Source organism: Phascolarctos cinereus, unplaced genomic scaffold, assembly GCF_003287225.1.
Source record: "Phascolarctos cinereus isolate Bilbo 61053 unplaced genomic scaffold, phaCin_HiC Scaffold_4;HRSCAF=312, whole genome shotgun sequence".
NCBI lineage: Eukaryota > Metazoa > Chordata > Mammalia > Diprotodontia > Phascolarctidae > Phascolarctos > Phascolarctos cinereus.
In genome coordinates this window covers 677,599,595-677,613,655 of record NW_027555847.1, presented here as the reverse complement: position 1 = coordinate 677,613,655, position 14,061 = coordinate 677,599,595, and the positions used below count along the sequence as shown (strand labels likewise).

General features: G+C 54.1%; 1 protein-coding gene across 3 annotated transcripts; it reads right to left on the bottom strand.

The window, feature by feature from the left end:
• Positions 1 to 1,054: 1,054 nt before the first annotated feature.
• HOMER3 (homer scaffold protein 3) lies at positions 1,055 to 11,936 on the bottom strand. 3 transcript variants are annotated; one of them, XM_078154145.1, is made up of 10 exons: positions 8,318 to 9,163; positions 7,677 to 7,764; positions 7,387 to 7,543; positions 6,796 to 6,927; positions 6,514 to 6,621; positions 5,228 to 5,349; positions 3,786 to 3,942; positions 3,197 to 3,307; positions 2,749 to 2,835; positions 1,055 to 2,036 (listed from the first exon to the last, which is right to left on the bottom strand). In XM_078154145.1, the coding sequence occupies exons 2-10, from the start codon at positions 7,685 to 7,687 to the stop codon at positions 1,845 to 1,847; spliced, it is 1,077 nt and encodes a 358-aa protein (XP_078010271.1). In that variant the 5' UTR covers positions 7,688 to 7,764; positions 8,318 to 9,163; the 3' UTR covers positions 1,055 to 1,844. The 3 variants fall into 3 exon arrangements, with proteins under 3 accessions (XP_078010271.1, XP_078010270.1, XP_020864689.2); XM_078154144.1 differs by lacking the exons at positions 1,055 to 2,036; positions 2,749 to 2,835; positions 3,197 to 3,307; ... (2 more) ...; positions 6,514 to 6,621; positions 8,318 to 9,163 and adding exons at positions 9,262 to 9,357; positions 11,325 to 11,936 and having other exon boundaries at positions 6,802 to 6,927; XM_021009030.2 differs by lacking the exons at positions 1,055 to 2,036; positions 2,749 to 2,835; positions 3,197 to 3,307; ... (2 more) ...; positions 6,514 to 6,621; positions 8,318 to 9,163 and adding an exon at positions 11,325 to 11,936 and having other exon boundaries at positions 6,802 to 6,927.
• Positions 11,937 to 14,061: the final 2,125 nt, after the last annotated feature.

Sequence of the window (14,061 nt, the reverse complement as noted above, 5' to 3'; positions counted from 1 at the left end):
GCCGAGCGCCTGGGGGATGGCTGGACAAACCGCCATCATCATAGGCCCCGTGCTAAGCGCTTTACAATTATTATCTCATCAGATCCTCACAACAATCTTGCGAAGTAGGAGCTGTTGTATCCCCATTTCACAGTTGAGGAAACTGAGGCAGCAGTGAAGAGACTTGCCCAGGGCCGCACAGCTAGTCTGTGTCTGAGGTCAAATTCAAACCTGGGTTTTCATGACTCCGGGCACAGTGCTCTAATAACCACTTCCCTTCCCCCTCCCCTCCCCAGCTCACTGTGTGGCTGGAATGGAACATTATTTGCAGAAATGACAGGAATGGAGAAGCATGGGATGATCTGAACAAAGGAATCAACAAAACAATCAAAGTATGATATAAGCAGTGACTACAGTAGTCTGAATGAGGCAGCTGTGTCGGGAAGCTAAGGGCCAAAGAGTCAAAAGCAGTACTGCTCCTGGAGATGAGGGGACGAAAAACGCCTCTCTTCCCTCAGCAGCAGGGCGGAGGCCGTCTCCAATGGAAGATTCCGTCAACCTCAGCAGTCTTCTTAACTCTTGTGAGGGAGGTCAAAAGTAAAGGCACCCAGAAAACGTGTCGAAAGGATACTGAGGGGCTTGGACTAGAGAGGGCTCTTAACCTGCTGCGGTGATCTGACCTGCAAAACCCTTCTCAAATAATGGTTTTAAATGCAGAAAAAATTACAAAGAAAATCCATTATTTCGAAATAAAGATGTAATTTTTCCTATGTTCGTGGACCTAAGGTTAAGAACCCATGGACTAGACGGTCTGCATTGAATGAGTTCTTCCAGTCTCTGTTTCTGGGCCTCTAGGTCTCTAATCCTGATTTGGGGGGGTGATCGAGGAGGGAGTTTGGTCTTTGCCCAGGATGTGTACGGTCCTACCCAGGGCGCACTGAGAACACTGGCTCTCTCCTTTGTGGGAGGGGCTGGACCAGCCCCCAGACCCCTTCTCTTCAAAGTGTGCCGAACAATACGCTTCCACTGGGCGAATAAATAGTGAATTGAATAAGCAGCAGGCACAGAGGCACAGTAAGTTTAGAAATTTAATTTCCCTGGACAGACATTGCCCAGATACTAAAAAACCTACAAATCTGAAATCTCACAAATGAACCCTCCCCCACCACAACTGTCCTCCCTGGCACCTCCCCCCACCCCTGCCCCTTCCACGTGTTCTGGAAGAGGAAGCCAGCTGCCCCTCCCAGCAATAGTCCTGCTCGGGTCCCTCCACGCAGCCCACCCTAACTAATGGGGAGAGGAGCTGGAATTAGGGGCCTGCCCCCTCCTTGGGAGCATTTACTATCCCAGCCTGGGGCATCCCCTTCATGCCAGCTTTAGGGGAATGACCATTTCTACAGCATTCAGGGCCAGAGGAAGATGTTGAACGAACTACGTTCCTGCCCTTCTTCCCTTCCTGGGAGGGGCCAAAGCTCTGAGGAGTTCTCCAGTCCTAGTAGGGTGGCCGCCCACCCCCCACCCCCCAACCCCAGCCCATCTGGACATGTCCCAGCCTGAGGGTCTGAGTCAGAGCCGAGCTTCAGTCTCTGGTCTCTCTCCTCCCATGACTCAGATGCCTAAAGGCGCTCAAGCCTGGCTGGCCAGGGTTGGAGTTCTGAGCCAGTCTCCCCACCACGAGCTGGAGGGGCTGAGGGAAGGATTGCTTTAAATATAAAACTACTGGAAAAAGAAGTGCAAATGTCCCACCCCCCTACAAAAGCCATTCCCCATTACCCACCCCAGAGCCCATCTTGGCCAGGTCTGGAGGCTTAGGAAAGCGTCCAGGCTCTCCCACCCTTGGCCCAGCTGCCCCATCCCACAGCCGGTCACGGGGCACCGTCGGCCAGCCGGGCCAGGCCCTGGCGCAGCTCGCTCAGCTCGCAGATCTTGAGGTCCAGGAGCTCGGTGGCCCTGAGCACCTCGGCCCGGGCGCGCTCCCGTTCCCCCCGGGCCTCCTCCAGGCTGCGCTGGGCACCCTGGAGCTGCCGCTCCATCTCCGAGTACCGGCTCTCCAGCTCCTGGGGGAGTGGGGTGGAGGGACGTTGGCATCACTGCCTCCAGGAGGCGTGAGGGGCTCCCCACCCCCCAACACGGAGTCCAGGGGAGCCTGGAAGCTCAAGTCACAGGGTGGGCACATGCTGGCACATGGAGTCTTCCTCACACCTACCAACCTCCCACCCTTGCTGTGCAGTGTTTCTCTAGGAAAACATCTCTCTGGTCTGGGAGTCAGACCTGGGGTCAAATCCTGCCTTCTGTCACAAACTCCCTCTGGGACCTTGAGCAGGTGCCCTCCCCTCTCAAAGTCTCCCTTCCAGCCACCTCTCCCCTCACTCTAAAGGCCCCCTACTCCTTCAGTATTTCTGATTGATTTCTACTCACACTGTGGTCCCGTAGAAAAAGCACTGAAGACCTCAGTTCAAATCTAACCTCGGACATTTACTGCCTGTGTGACTTAGGACTAATCACTTGGGGCCTCAGTTTCCCCTATAAAATGGGAGTTAGGGAGAAGATGGCCTCAGAGGCACCTTCCAGCTCCAGATCTGGGATCACAGAATTCTTTAACCCCCCCCGGGTCTCGGTTTTCCCATGTGTACAATGGGCAGATTGGACTAGCTGACCTTTGGCATCTTTCCAGGTCTGCCAGGTCTGCATGTGCATCAGTAATAAGTGCCACGGGAGGCGGGCACTGTTAGGGAGCCCCCAGGCTCTCAGGCCCTGCCCCCGGCTCACCTGAAGTTTCTGGAGGGCCTCTTCCCGTTCCCGTTCAGTCTCTGCTTCCCGATGGCTGCCCTTTTGGCTCTTCAACATCTGGATCTCCTAAGAGTGGGAGGGGCGGGGTTTGGGAGTCAGGGTTGAGGGTCAGGTGTCTGGTGCAAGGGTCAAAGGTCAGGGATGAAGAAGTTAGGGGATTAGAGAAGCAGTAGGACCGATGCCAGAGGAAAACTCCCTGGCCTGGGAGCTCCACCCAGGCTGACTGTGTGACTGCCTGCACCTGGTTTCCCCTTTGGGCCTCAGGCTCCCCCTCTTCAAAATGGGAATAATACTAATAACATACACTGCCTATCTCACCGGTAGGGTCAAAATAAGACTCAATGGCTGGGAAAGTGAAGATGGGAAAGGGAGAGGTCACAGGCCCATCCCCACCGCTCTACACCCCTCCTTTTCCAGACACACGCACCTCATCCTTTGTCTTAATCAGCACCTCCAACTCCTCCAGCCTCTGGCTCAGCCCATCCTTCCCGCTCTCTCCTGGTGTCTCTGAGGGCCCCTGGGCCTCGAGCTCAGCTACCTGCAAGGCAGAGGGGGCTGGGGTCCGGCCTACTCCCCTTCCACCCACTACACTCCTGCACACATCTGCCTATTTTTGTTCTATCTCAGATAAGAAGCTCCCTGAGGTCAGGGGCTTCCCTGGCTTGTGGGGGTCCACAGCAGGGCAACACTCACAATTCTTAGGCCTGGGGCAAATTCAGCTAAGTTGCTAGGGAGTGGGCAGCAGAGGAGACAGGCTGCCCCGGGTAGAGTCAAGTTGAGAGCCTGTCCTTGGGAGTACAGAAGGTGCCCCCTGGGGCACAGTTAACCTTGCCAGCCCCTGGAGAGGAGAGGTGGTAGCAGGCCCCAAGACCCTAGACAGGGATGGTCCCAGGAACCAGAGAAGTGCCACGGGAGGAAGCACACATCTTCTCCCGGACATCGACATGTCGTGGCAAAGGCCCTGCGTTAGGTGCTTTCTCTTGGAACCAGCCCCTGCACGCTCCACCCTTGCTTACCCGAAGCCTAAGCCGCTCGGTCTCCTCCTGATAAGCCTCCAGCTGCCCTTTCCACCGTTCCACATTGGTATTGGCCTCACGGAGGGCGGCCACCAGCTTGTTATTATTGTCCTGAAGGGTGAAGAACTCTGCTTCCCACTGCACCTCGCCCACAGAGCTGGGGAGACATGGGGGTCCGTGGGGAGCAGGCCCAGGGGAAGGCCTGTGCTACCACCCTGGGTCAAGAGGGAGGGGACATGTGCAAGGGTATGACTATCTGAGTGTGTATGTGAGGTGTCTATGTATGGGGGGTAAGTGTGCAGTGTATGTGTGTGTGAGTGTGAGGTGTCTATGTATGGGGGGTGTGCAGTGTATGTGTATGTAAGTGTGAGGTGTCTATATATGGGGAGTAAGTGTGCAATGTATGTGTGTGTGCGTGTGAGGTGTCTATGTATGGGGGGTGTGAGGTGTCTATGTATGGGGAGTAAGTGTGCAGTGTATGTATGTGTGAGTGTGAGGTGTCTATGTATGGGCGGTAAGTGTGCAGTGTATGTGTGAGTGTGAGGTGTCTATGTATGTGTGCAGTGTGTATGTGTGTGTGTGTGTGAGTGTGAGGTGTCTGTATGGGGGGATAAGTGTGCAGTGTATGTGTGTGTGAGTGTGAGGTGTCTATGTATGGGGAGTAAGCGTGCAGTGTATGTGTGTGTGAGTGTGAGGTGTCTACGTATGGGGGGTAAGTGTGTAGTAAATGTGTATGTGAATATGCAGGGGTATGTGCATGTATGGATATCTGAGTGTGTGAATATGTATGTGAGGTATTTGTATGTATGTGTGTATGGGATAAGTGTGCAGTGTATGTTTGTGTGTGAGTGTGAGGGGGTATGTACATGTATAGGTATCTGAGTATGAGTATATGTGTATATGTATGTGAAGTGCATCCATATATGTGAAGGGGGTAAACGTACAGTGTATGTATGTGTGAGTGAGGGTGTATGTGTGTGCATGGATATCTGAGTGTGTGTATGTGTGTATGTATGTGGGGAATAAGTGTGCAGTATATATAGAATAATTGTGAGGGTGTGTGTGCATGTACAGAAATCTGAGTGTGTATATGAGTATGTGAAGTACGTGTGTGGGATAAGTGTGCAGTATATGTGTGTGGGAGGGGGTATGTACATGCATGCATATCTGGTATGAATGTGTGTAAATAGTTATATGAGATATGTCTATGTATGGGAGGGGGTAAGTGTGTGTGTGTGTGTGTGAGTGTAAGGGTCTGTGTGTATGGATATCTGAGTGTGTGAGTATATGAGTGTATGTATATCTCTGTGTGGGAGGGTAAGCGTGTAATGTGTGTGTGTATATGTATGTGTGAGTATGTGGGTGTGTGAGATGTTTGTGTGCACACAGACCTCTCCCCAAGTCTGGTCCTCCCCTCCAACGCCAAGAACTGGCCCCTTTACCCCTCTGATAGCATCTTCTTGAGCCGCTCCCGCTCGGTGGGGCCAGGACCATCGGCACTCTGACTTCGGAACAGCTTCTCATCCCCGGGGCCATTGGTGCCAATCATGGGGCTTGGGGGCACCTGGCAGAGAAACGGGACAGGGTGGTGAACGGGCCTGCCAATTCTGGCTCATTGGCCCTGAGGAGGAGGCAAAGGCAGGGGGCACTGGGGTGGGAGCCTGGCAGGGGGAAGATTGCTCAGGTTCAGGCTAGAGAGACAGCTCTAGACAGCGGCCCTCCTTTCTAATCCAGGAGCCCAAGGCCTGGGCCAGCGAGTTCCTCAGTGGCTAGTCTGTGGCAGAAGGTGGAAAGTAATCATACCAGCTGGGCATGGACTGCAAGAGCTCCCCCAGTGCCATACAAAGGGCCTGGGGCGGGCAGAAAGCAGGAGGAAGAGGAACGAACACACAAGTAACTAGAGAAGTCAGCAAGAACAGGGTGAAGGCAGTGACCAAAATCTTGTTTGGACTTTGGTGTTTTCTCTCCCTTCGAGTCCTCATTCTTGCTGGAGTATTTCTCATTTTATAAATAAAAAGTGAAGTTAGTTATCCATGTTATCTGAAGTCTAATGGCTGTGTCTGGGCTCCCTTCAGCAGGCATCAAGGGACACACGGTGGCAGCTATGTGAAGTAAGGACATCTGACCTTGGCAGAACTGAAGTCTTACCCTGCATGTCAAACCTCCTTAAATGAAACAAAGACCTTAACAGCTCTGACATTCTGGGTTCTGGGGCCCTCCGAGCTCTGACATCCTATGTCCTAAGGGCCCTCCCAGTTCTGACTTCCTGTGTTCTAAGGGCCCACCACCCCAACCCCCCCAGTTCTGACATTCTAAGCACACACTGGGCACTTCTAGGGGCAGTTTAAAGGCTAAGATGACCCAGGGCTAGGGCTGCTCATGCTCTCCTGTTCCCTGGGTGTGGGTTTTCCTTCCTCAGCCAGACCAGGAACTCCCCAAGGGCCAGAACTATGCTTGGGTCTCTTTTCTCTCTCACCGACACCAGCACGAGGCAGGGCCCTATGAGGGGGGAAAGTGTGTCAGCTCACACTGAATCAGATCAAATGGAAGAAACTGGATCGGCATAGGGGCTATGGGAAGGGTCTGAGGCAGCAGGAAAATGAAAGGAGGGGAGAGTGAGGACATTGTGTGTGGATCTCCTACAGCAACAGCTCCCAACTCCCAGGAAGGTGCAGGGGGCGCTACAGCTTAGCTCCTCCCTCCCACTCCCACAAAGTAGGGGCCTGACCTGGTGGGAGGAGAGGCCCAGGGCTGGGGTGGTGAGCTCCCCACCATCCTGAGACTTCTCCCGGGCCAGCCGGGCTGCCTCCTTTACCTCCTGGAACTTCTCTGCAAACTAGACAGATGTACAGAGGGTCAGCACCATGGTCTGGGGCAGTAGCCCAGGTCCATGGTAGCCTTCCCCCTCCCTGGATCTCCTCCCAAGCTCTCCCCATCCCAGATCCAACAGCCACAGCCCCTCCCCCCTCCCATCTATCCTCAACCCCACCTCCCTCCTTAGTCTCCAGACCTGGGACAGATGCTGCTCAGAAGCAAAGCCCAGCCCATAGACTGTGTTGGCCCGACTGTCTGCCCACTGGCCGAACTTTTGTGAGGTCTTGGTAAAGGTCATGTTGGGGGTGACGGTGCTGTTAATGATAGCCTGAGGAGAAAAAGAGCCGGGTGGGAGGAAGCAAAAAGGGGAGGAATCGGGCATCTGATGAACATGCAGTTTGCCAGTGATCCCTGGGTGTCACAAGAGAACCCCTGTGTGTGTGTGTGTGTGTACACACACCGTGGCTGTCTACCTTTGAGCTCTGGGGGCCAGAGAGTAAGGGAGGAAGCTCTGGACTTGGGCTATGGGGGCTGTTTCCAAATGTGACTATTGAGAAAAACAGCTCGGCTTAGTCATGCGTGTCAAGCAGCTAAGTCTAGATGTGGACCTTGGAAAGGAAGACCCCCGCGTCTAAGCTAGTGATTAGGACAGAGGTTAGGGCTGGGGGAAGAAAATAATTTAGATGAAGAAACTGAGGCCAGGAAAGTTAAGCGAAGATGTGTGGTGTCAGGGCTGGGGAGATGGGGACGGACACACACACACACACACACACACACAGTCACAGACCTTGGTCCCGCCCACGCTGATGATCCGGTATACATTCCGGGTAGCATCATAGAAGTAGGAGACGGTGAGGGCATGTTTGCCCGCGGGGATCCAATTCCGTTTGGTTGCTGGGTCGATTTGGAAGACATGGGCCCGAGTGCTGAAGAGGGGCTGCTCCCTGCAGAAGAAGCCAGCTCAGCCCCAGGGAGGTGGATGGGGCAGGGAGGACTCCAGCTCCTCATCGGGGGCACCTCAAAGCTGGGGTGGAGGGGGGCGTGGAGACAGAAGCGGGGCCGGGGGTCTTGGCTCACCTTGTGGACATTGGTCAGGCTGGAGCAGAGGAGCCGAGTGAAGGGGCTCAGGGGGACAGCTGGCTTCTGGGCCCCTGGAGTTCAGTTCCTGGTGGGGAGGAGTCCAAATGAATCCAGAGCGCCAAGTACAGAAGAAACTTCCAAAGGCATCTGGGCCAACCTGATCAGGAATCCTCCAACTAGGGGGAACCTGGTACCTTCAGATTCAACTCTGTGTGGTGGGAAATTTTTCTTTACATCGAGGCAAAAATCTACTCCCTACAAAGTCCACCCTCCCGATTTTTCACTCTGGGGCCAAGCAGAGTAAGCCCCAACCTTCTTTCCCAGGACTATCTTTCAAGTCCTTAAAGAAGGTAATACTCTCCACTAGACCTCCTCTCCAGGCTAAACACCAATCAATCACTGAGCATTTATTTACCTAGCCCCGATTACTCCTAGGTTCCTTTAACTGCTCATTAGATGGCATGATACGCTGGTAAATATTTAACAACAGGCTCTCCAGGGGAAAAAAAAGCACTCACGACACTTTTGTATTTAGTCTCCATTATGTACATCACCTCCATCACTCCAAGTATAGACAAGCAAGTCTCAATTTGTAGCCTTCGTCAATTTCTTAGAAGTAAATTACATTAAAAATTTACCAACTGGCTGGAGAGCGAGCAGGTTGGATCTGGCTGTAACACACCGGTGTTCTGGTTGTCCTCCTTTGGACTGGAAACTCTCAGCCCAGGAGGCCCCTCCCTCTCTGTCCCTAAACCATTCTCTTGAGGTACCCTGATACAGCAGATTTTGGGGTCAGTGCCTCATTTTGAAATCTGCCTCTGCTATTAATTACTAATTTGAGCTTGAATGAGCCCCCAGGAGGTCTCAGTTCCTTCTGTAAAATTAGATAGTTGGGCTGGGATGATGTTGTTGTCACTCTGGAACCCTGCTTCCTCCCAAAATGTAGGGCCCTCAGCCCAGGTTCAGGGGGCCAAGGAGACTGCCCCTTGCATCGTGTCCCTTCCTAACACTGAGTGGGACTCGGTTGTTCATGGATTCTCCCTCAGCCAACTAACACACAAGTCCCACAGGCTGGCAAGGAAGGGAGGGAAAGTGAGGCAGAGCCTGGGGGTGGTCCATGACTCCATTCCCTCCTCCCTGTAACTACAGAGCAGGGAGAGAGCAAAAGCTCTGGGGACCTTGTGGGGCCTGGTGAGGCAGTAAAGATAGCTAACTGGCCTAATCACTTTCACTCAATGCTTACAAAACCCTTCCTTACACCCCAGACCTTCTACAACAATGATGGGGGGCCTTGAAGCCAGAATACAGGCTTCACAGGTTCCTGAGCAGAGAGACCCCAGAAACTCCCTCATTCAACCCCCTCCTTTTGTGGAGAAGGAAACAGAGCCCCCGAGATATGAAGCAGTTTGCCAAGGTCACACAGGTGATAAGGCATATATGCATGGAATTCAATCTCAGGTCCTGACCCTAAAGCCAGCATTCTCCCTACTACCAGTTGTCCTCCCAAAACCCAGAAGTCTGGTAACACCACCTCCCCCACCCCCCAGCACACACATATACACATGCAAACACACCCACAAACCTGCTGCCAGGGTCTAGGCAGGAGAGAGAGGGGCTTAAATTGTCCAAAGCCCCTTCGGCCTGTGGGTCCTGTGAAGAGGATGATCACCAGGGAGCCCTGGGGGTATTTCAGTCTGGTTGATAATTCCCTCTGCCCAACCCAGACCCTCTTCCCTTCCCTCCCCCCTCTCCTTTGCAGCTGTGCTGGTCACATGGGCACGGCCTGAAACCGGACCCCCTTCCGCCCCCACCCTGGGGGGCAGCCAACCCCCATCCTTGTATGTTGCCACTTCCAACCCCCACCCCCTTCCTGGTTTCTGCTTCCTGTCTAGGTTTTCCCGAAGGAAATAGTGAACTAAGACCCCTGTCTATCCTACTCCCCCTTCCCCCAGGCTCCCTAAGAGCTTCCCCATCCCTGGTGTTCCCAATTGGATCATAAAGCCAGGCTCAACCCCATCTGGGCTCCCCACCTTCCCTCTCCCACTTCCAGTGCTCTGGGGGCTCCCAAGAGGGCTGGTGGGGTTGGCTGCCAATCAGGGTGAGGGGTGCCATCCCAAAGGGCAGCAAACCCCATCCCTCTCTCCCTGCTGGCTCTAATCCACTCCCAGGGACTGTTACCTTGTTTTGAAAAAGTTCTTTGGGGTCAGAAGCCAGATCAGTTGAACTGGGATAGGAAAAACATGTCTAGAAATCAAGGAACCTAGTTTCTAGTTCTAACTTTCCCAGTGACTTGTTTTATGGCTCTGGGCAAGTCCCTTCCTCTCTCTGGGCCTCAGTTTCCCTTTCTGTAAAATCAGGGTGCTGGATGAGAGTGCCTTCCAGATCAGGCGTTCTGTAGTTTGACACCCCCAGCTCCCATGGAGGGTGGGCAGGGGGGAGTCTAGAATCTACTGACTCCAAACTCCTAGAGCCTTGGCACAATAGACCAGAGGGCCCGAAAGGGAGTGTGTGCTGGGAGATCCAATTACCCTGGGCTAGGGCCAAGGTCACAGCTTCCAAGAGCCCCTGGAGTGAAACCCTTCTTCTTAAGGCTCAGGGCCCTAAGGTCCTGGATATTGGGGTACCCAGCCTCCTCCTATCCTGACACCTGGGCTGGGCACAGAGGGGGTGGTGCCCACAGTGGGAAGCAGCTGCTGCGTTGAGTTGGCAAGTTGGGACATACAACTCGCCCTGGGCAGAGGCGTTTTCAAAGATGGGGGAGGTGAGGCTGTTTCTCCTAGTCCCCCTACCCTGAGTCACCCCCAATCCAATGTGCCCAGGCTTAGGACCAGGAAGTGCCTCAGAACAGGGGGCCTCACACTGCTTTGGTCCCCACCCCCCTGGCTTCTGTCTCACCTCCTGCCCTGTAACTGGGAGACCACCCTTCGCTTCACTTTCCTAAGGCTTTCCTTTAAGCCCTAGCTATAGGCCTGGGGACCTTTATTTAAATTGCCCCCCCCCCATATCTTCTCTCTCATCTTTAATCCTAGGGCTGGGAGCCCTTACTCTTCCCGAGGCTCCCCTATCTCTTCTCTCTTGTGCAGTACCGTGGCTTTCTGTCCTTTCTGTCAGGGTCCCTCTCACCTTCATTTCCAGCCCTGTGGCTGGGGACTTTGACTCTGCCTTACTCTGGGTCCCCCCTCTTCTCCCTCATTTTCAATCCTGTGGCTGGGAACCCTAACTCTTCTGCAGACCTCCCATCTTCTTCATCTCCAGTCCTCTAGCTGGGGACCGTCCCTCACCTCCTTTACCTCCAATCCTGGGGCTGGGAACCCTTTCTCTGTCTGCCCCCCCATCTTCTCCCTCATCTTCACCCCGAAGCTGGCAAAGGAAGATGGGAGGGGGTGCCTCTCCCACCTCGGTCTCCCCAAGCCTCTCCCTGCTCCCCAGCTCCCAGCAAGGGCCTGCCCGAGGGGGCTGAGCCCCCCCTCTGCATCCATGCCGGGCTGGGTTGAGAAGAGCCAGGCTGGTCCCCGGGGAGGGCAGTGCCTCACGCCCCCCGACCTCTGCTCTCCTCCAGACGGTGGCTGGCCCCCGCGCCCCTGCCCGAGGCACGAAGGCGCAAACTTTGGGGAACGCCAACGGCGCCCTGGTAGGCTGGCTCACCGTCTGGCTTCCGCTGCCCGTGCGCGGGCTCCGCCTGTGCTGTCCGGAGCTGCCGCCGGCCAGGCTCCCGTGCGCTCCCCGGCGCCGCGTCGCTCCAACTTTGGGCCGGGGTTCCGAGCGCGCTGCGCCCCCGGCGGGCGGCCTCAGCGCCGCGCCCTGCCCCGCGCCGCCGCTGTTGCCGCCGCCGCCCCGCAGCCTTTGTCTTCCTGGAGTGCCTGCCCCAGCCCCAGCTCCAGCTCCAGCCCCAGCTCCAGCTCCAGCCCCAGCCCCAGCGCCAGCTCCAGCTCCAGCTCCAGCTCCCCAACGCCTCCGCCTCCGCCAGCAGCCGCCAGCCCCATAGTGGTCCCGGCCCCGCGCTGCCCCCCCCCCCCCGACTTTATCTGCCTGCTCTCGGGCCCGCTCAGCTGCGCCACCTGCAGGACACCCGAGCCCCGCCCCGCGGGGACCGGTCACCGCGTGGTCAAGGCTGGTTCCGCGTGGCGTGGCGAGGCGCGGCGTGGCTGGCAGCCAGGGGCGCCGAGAGGGCGAGGAGGAGGGGGAGGAGGCGGCGCCTCCGGGCTCGCGGCACATGTCACGAAGACACTCAAAGCGATACATTGTACAGAGAGCCGCGGGGAAACACTTACACAATGCCTGGTACATAGTAGGAGAGTAGTAAATGTTTACTGACTGAGAAAGAAATCTGCCCCAACCCTTCTGTCCCAACTTTAAAGCTCCTACTGCGTGCTCGGAGTTCATGAGGCTACTGAAGATGTGGTTGCCCTTGGGTACTACTCAGCTGTACACAGTGCCATCCCCGCTTTTCCAAGCTTGCTCGCTCTCCCTCTCTCCTCTCTTTCTCTCTTTCTCTCTCTCTCTCTCTCTCTCTTTCCTCTCCCCCCCCTCTCTCTTTCCTCTCCCCCCCTTCCTCCCTTCTCCCTATTTCTGTGTGTGATCCCTCCTCTGGACTTCAGGGTCACTGGGGGCCCACGAACCCCACTCTCCTTTATCTAGTCTTCTCCAGGATGAAGAATTGAAACTCCACCCCTAGCCTTTAATCGCACAGAATCCTGCGTCCTTTCTCAGCTTCCTGTATGTCAGTATCAACTCCCTCACCCAGAATGCAGATTCCTTGGGACAGGGCCCAGAAGAGCTTTGGATCTGGAGGACCTGGATTCAAATTCCAAATCTTCCTGACGCTCTCTCGGCTTCAGGTTCCCCATCTGTAAAATTGGTTAAGAGTGTCTCTTGAGATCCTTTCTACCTCTAAGACCTATGATCCCATGATTTTTCCAACTTCTTTTCCTCCACAGCCAGCCTGAGCTGGGGTGATTGGGGCCTCTCTAACTGTATTTTGGGGGTCCCTTTTCCCCCCCAGGATCCTGTGCCTTTCCTCCTTCCTGCTGTTGATTAGTGTTTTTCTTTGCTCCTTTAATTTTTAACAAATTTATTTAGCAACTGTGACATGCAAGTGGAGGTCCTGCCTTCTTGGGCTCACAGCCTGAAAGGGAGGAGAAACCCAATACAAAAGAGATAAAATAGGTTACCGGTTAAGGAAGAGTGGTCTGGTAGAAAGAGTGATGGGTTCAGAAACAGAACTAGGAAAGCCCTGCGGAGGCCACTTTTTATCTGTGTGACTGTGGGCAAGTCACTTACCTTTTCTGAGCCCCCATGAGCAAGGATCAGGGTGCCTGCCTCCCATATCGCAGATGAGATGATGTATAGAAAAACATTGCAAACCCCAAAGGGCTACACACATAGGAGCTCCAGCTATTAGGTTAGAAGTAATTTATTAGGACTTTGGTCCAATAAAGAGGAGGGTTCCCAAGTGGGTTGTAACTGGGCCCCCTACCCCCACGTCCCTTCAAACTCATTTCTGTTTTTTCTGCTCTCCCAGCACTGCAGTGACTTTTTTTCTCCTTGCAGATTATTCATACCATTCTTTTTTTCCCTGACAAGCAAAATGCTTTGGGGAAAACGGCTGCAGGAGGGACCCATAAGGAAGATTTATAGATTTATGGCACACTGCAAAAATAATGGACTTGGGTCTACAGGATCTGGATTCAAATTCTGACTGCCATTTACTGCCTGTGTCATCTTAGACAAGGTACTTCAGGGGTTGGACTAGGTCCTTTCCATAGGGAAGGCCTGTCCAGAATCCCTCGGTGAGGTCACTGTGGGCTAAGGAGACCTGTCCCTTCTGGGTTCCAGTTTTCCTCTTCTGTAAAATAAGGGGACAGTCTGTCCTACCTCTCTCACAGGGTTGATGTGGGCAGATTAAACATGACAAAGTCTATAGATGCTATGTTGTATGCATTGGAAAATGCCAGCCACTATCTCCAAGCAAAGCTTCTACTGGGCAGAGCCTCTCATCACTTTTTAATGGGTTTTGATGAAATCTGGTCCGTGGGCAGAGGTTATAGAGATGTGTGATTGCATTGAGGGAGGCCCACGGTTCACAGAAGCCTCTAGTTTTAATTTGTTTACAAGTAGTATTTTTAATTCTTGACAGCATGGCTTTTGGGTGAGGATCACTGTAAATTTGCCCTCCATGTTTGCTTTCCCTGATCTCCTTGTGACATTCTGCTGAAATCAGGTTCTTGTCCTGATTCCATTTGTAAAGGGCTTGGGTAAATCAGTGGCCTTCTCTGGTCCTCAGCTTTCCCTTCTCCAAGGTCCTTTTCGGTTATGCTGTTAACATAGCCAGTCTAAGAGATCTAGTCTGGTCTAAGCTTCTCTCCCTCTCCCTCCACACCCG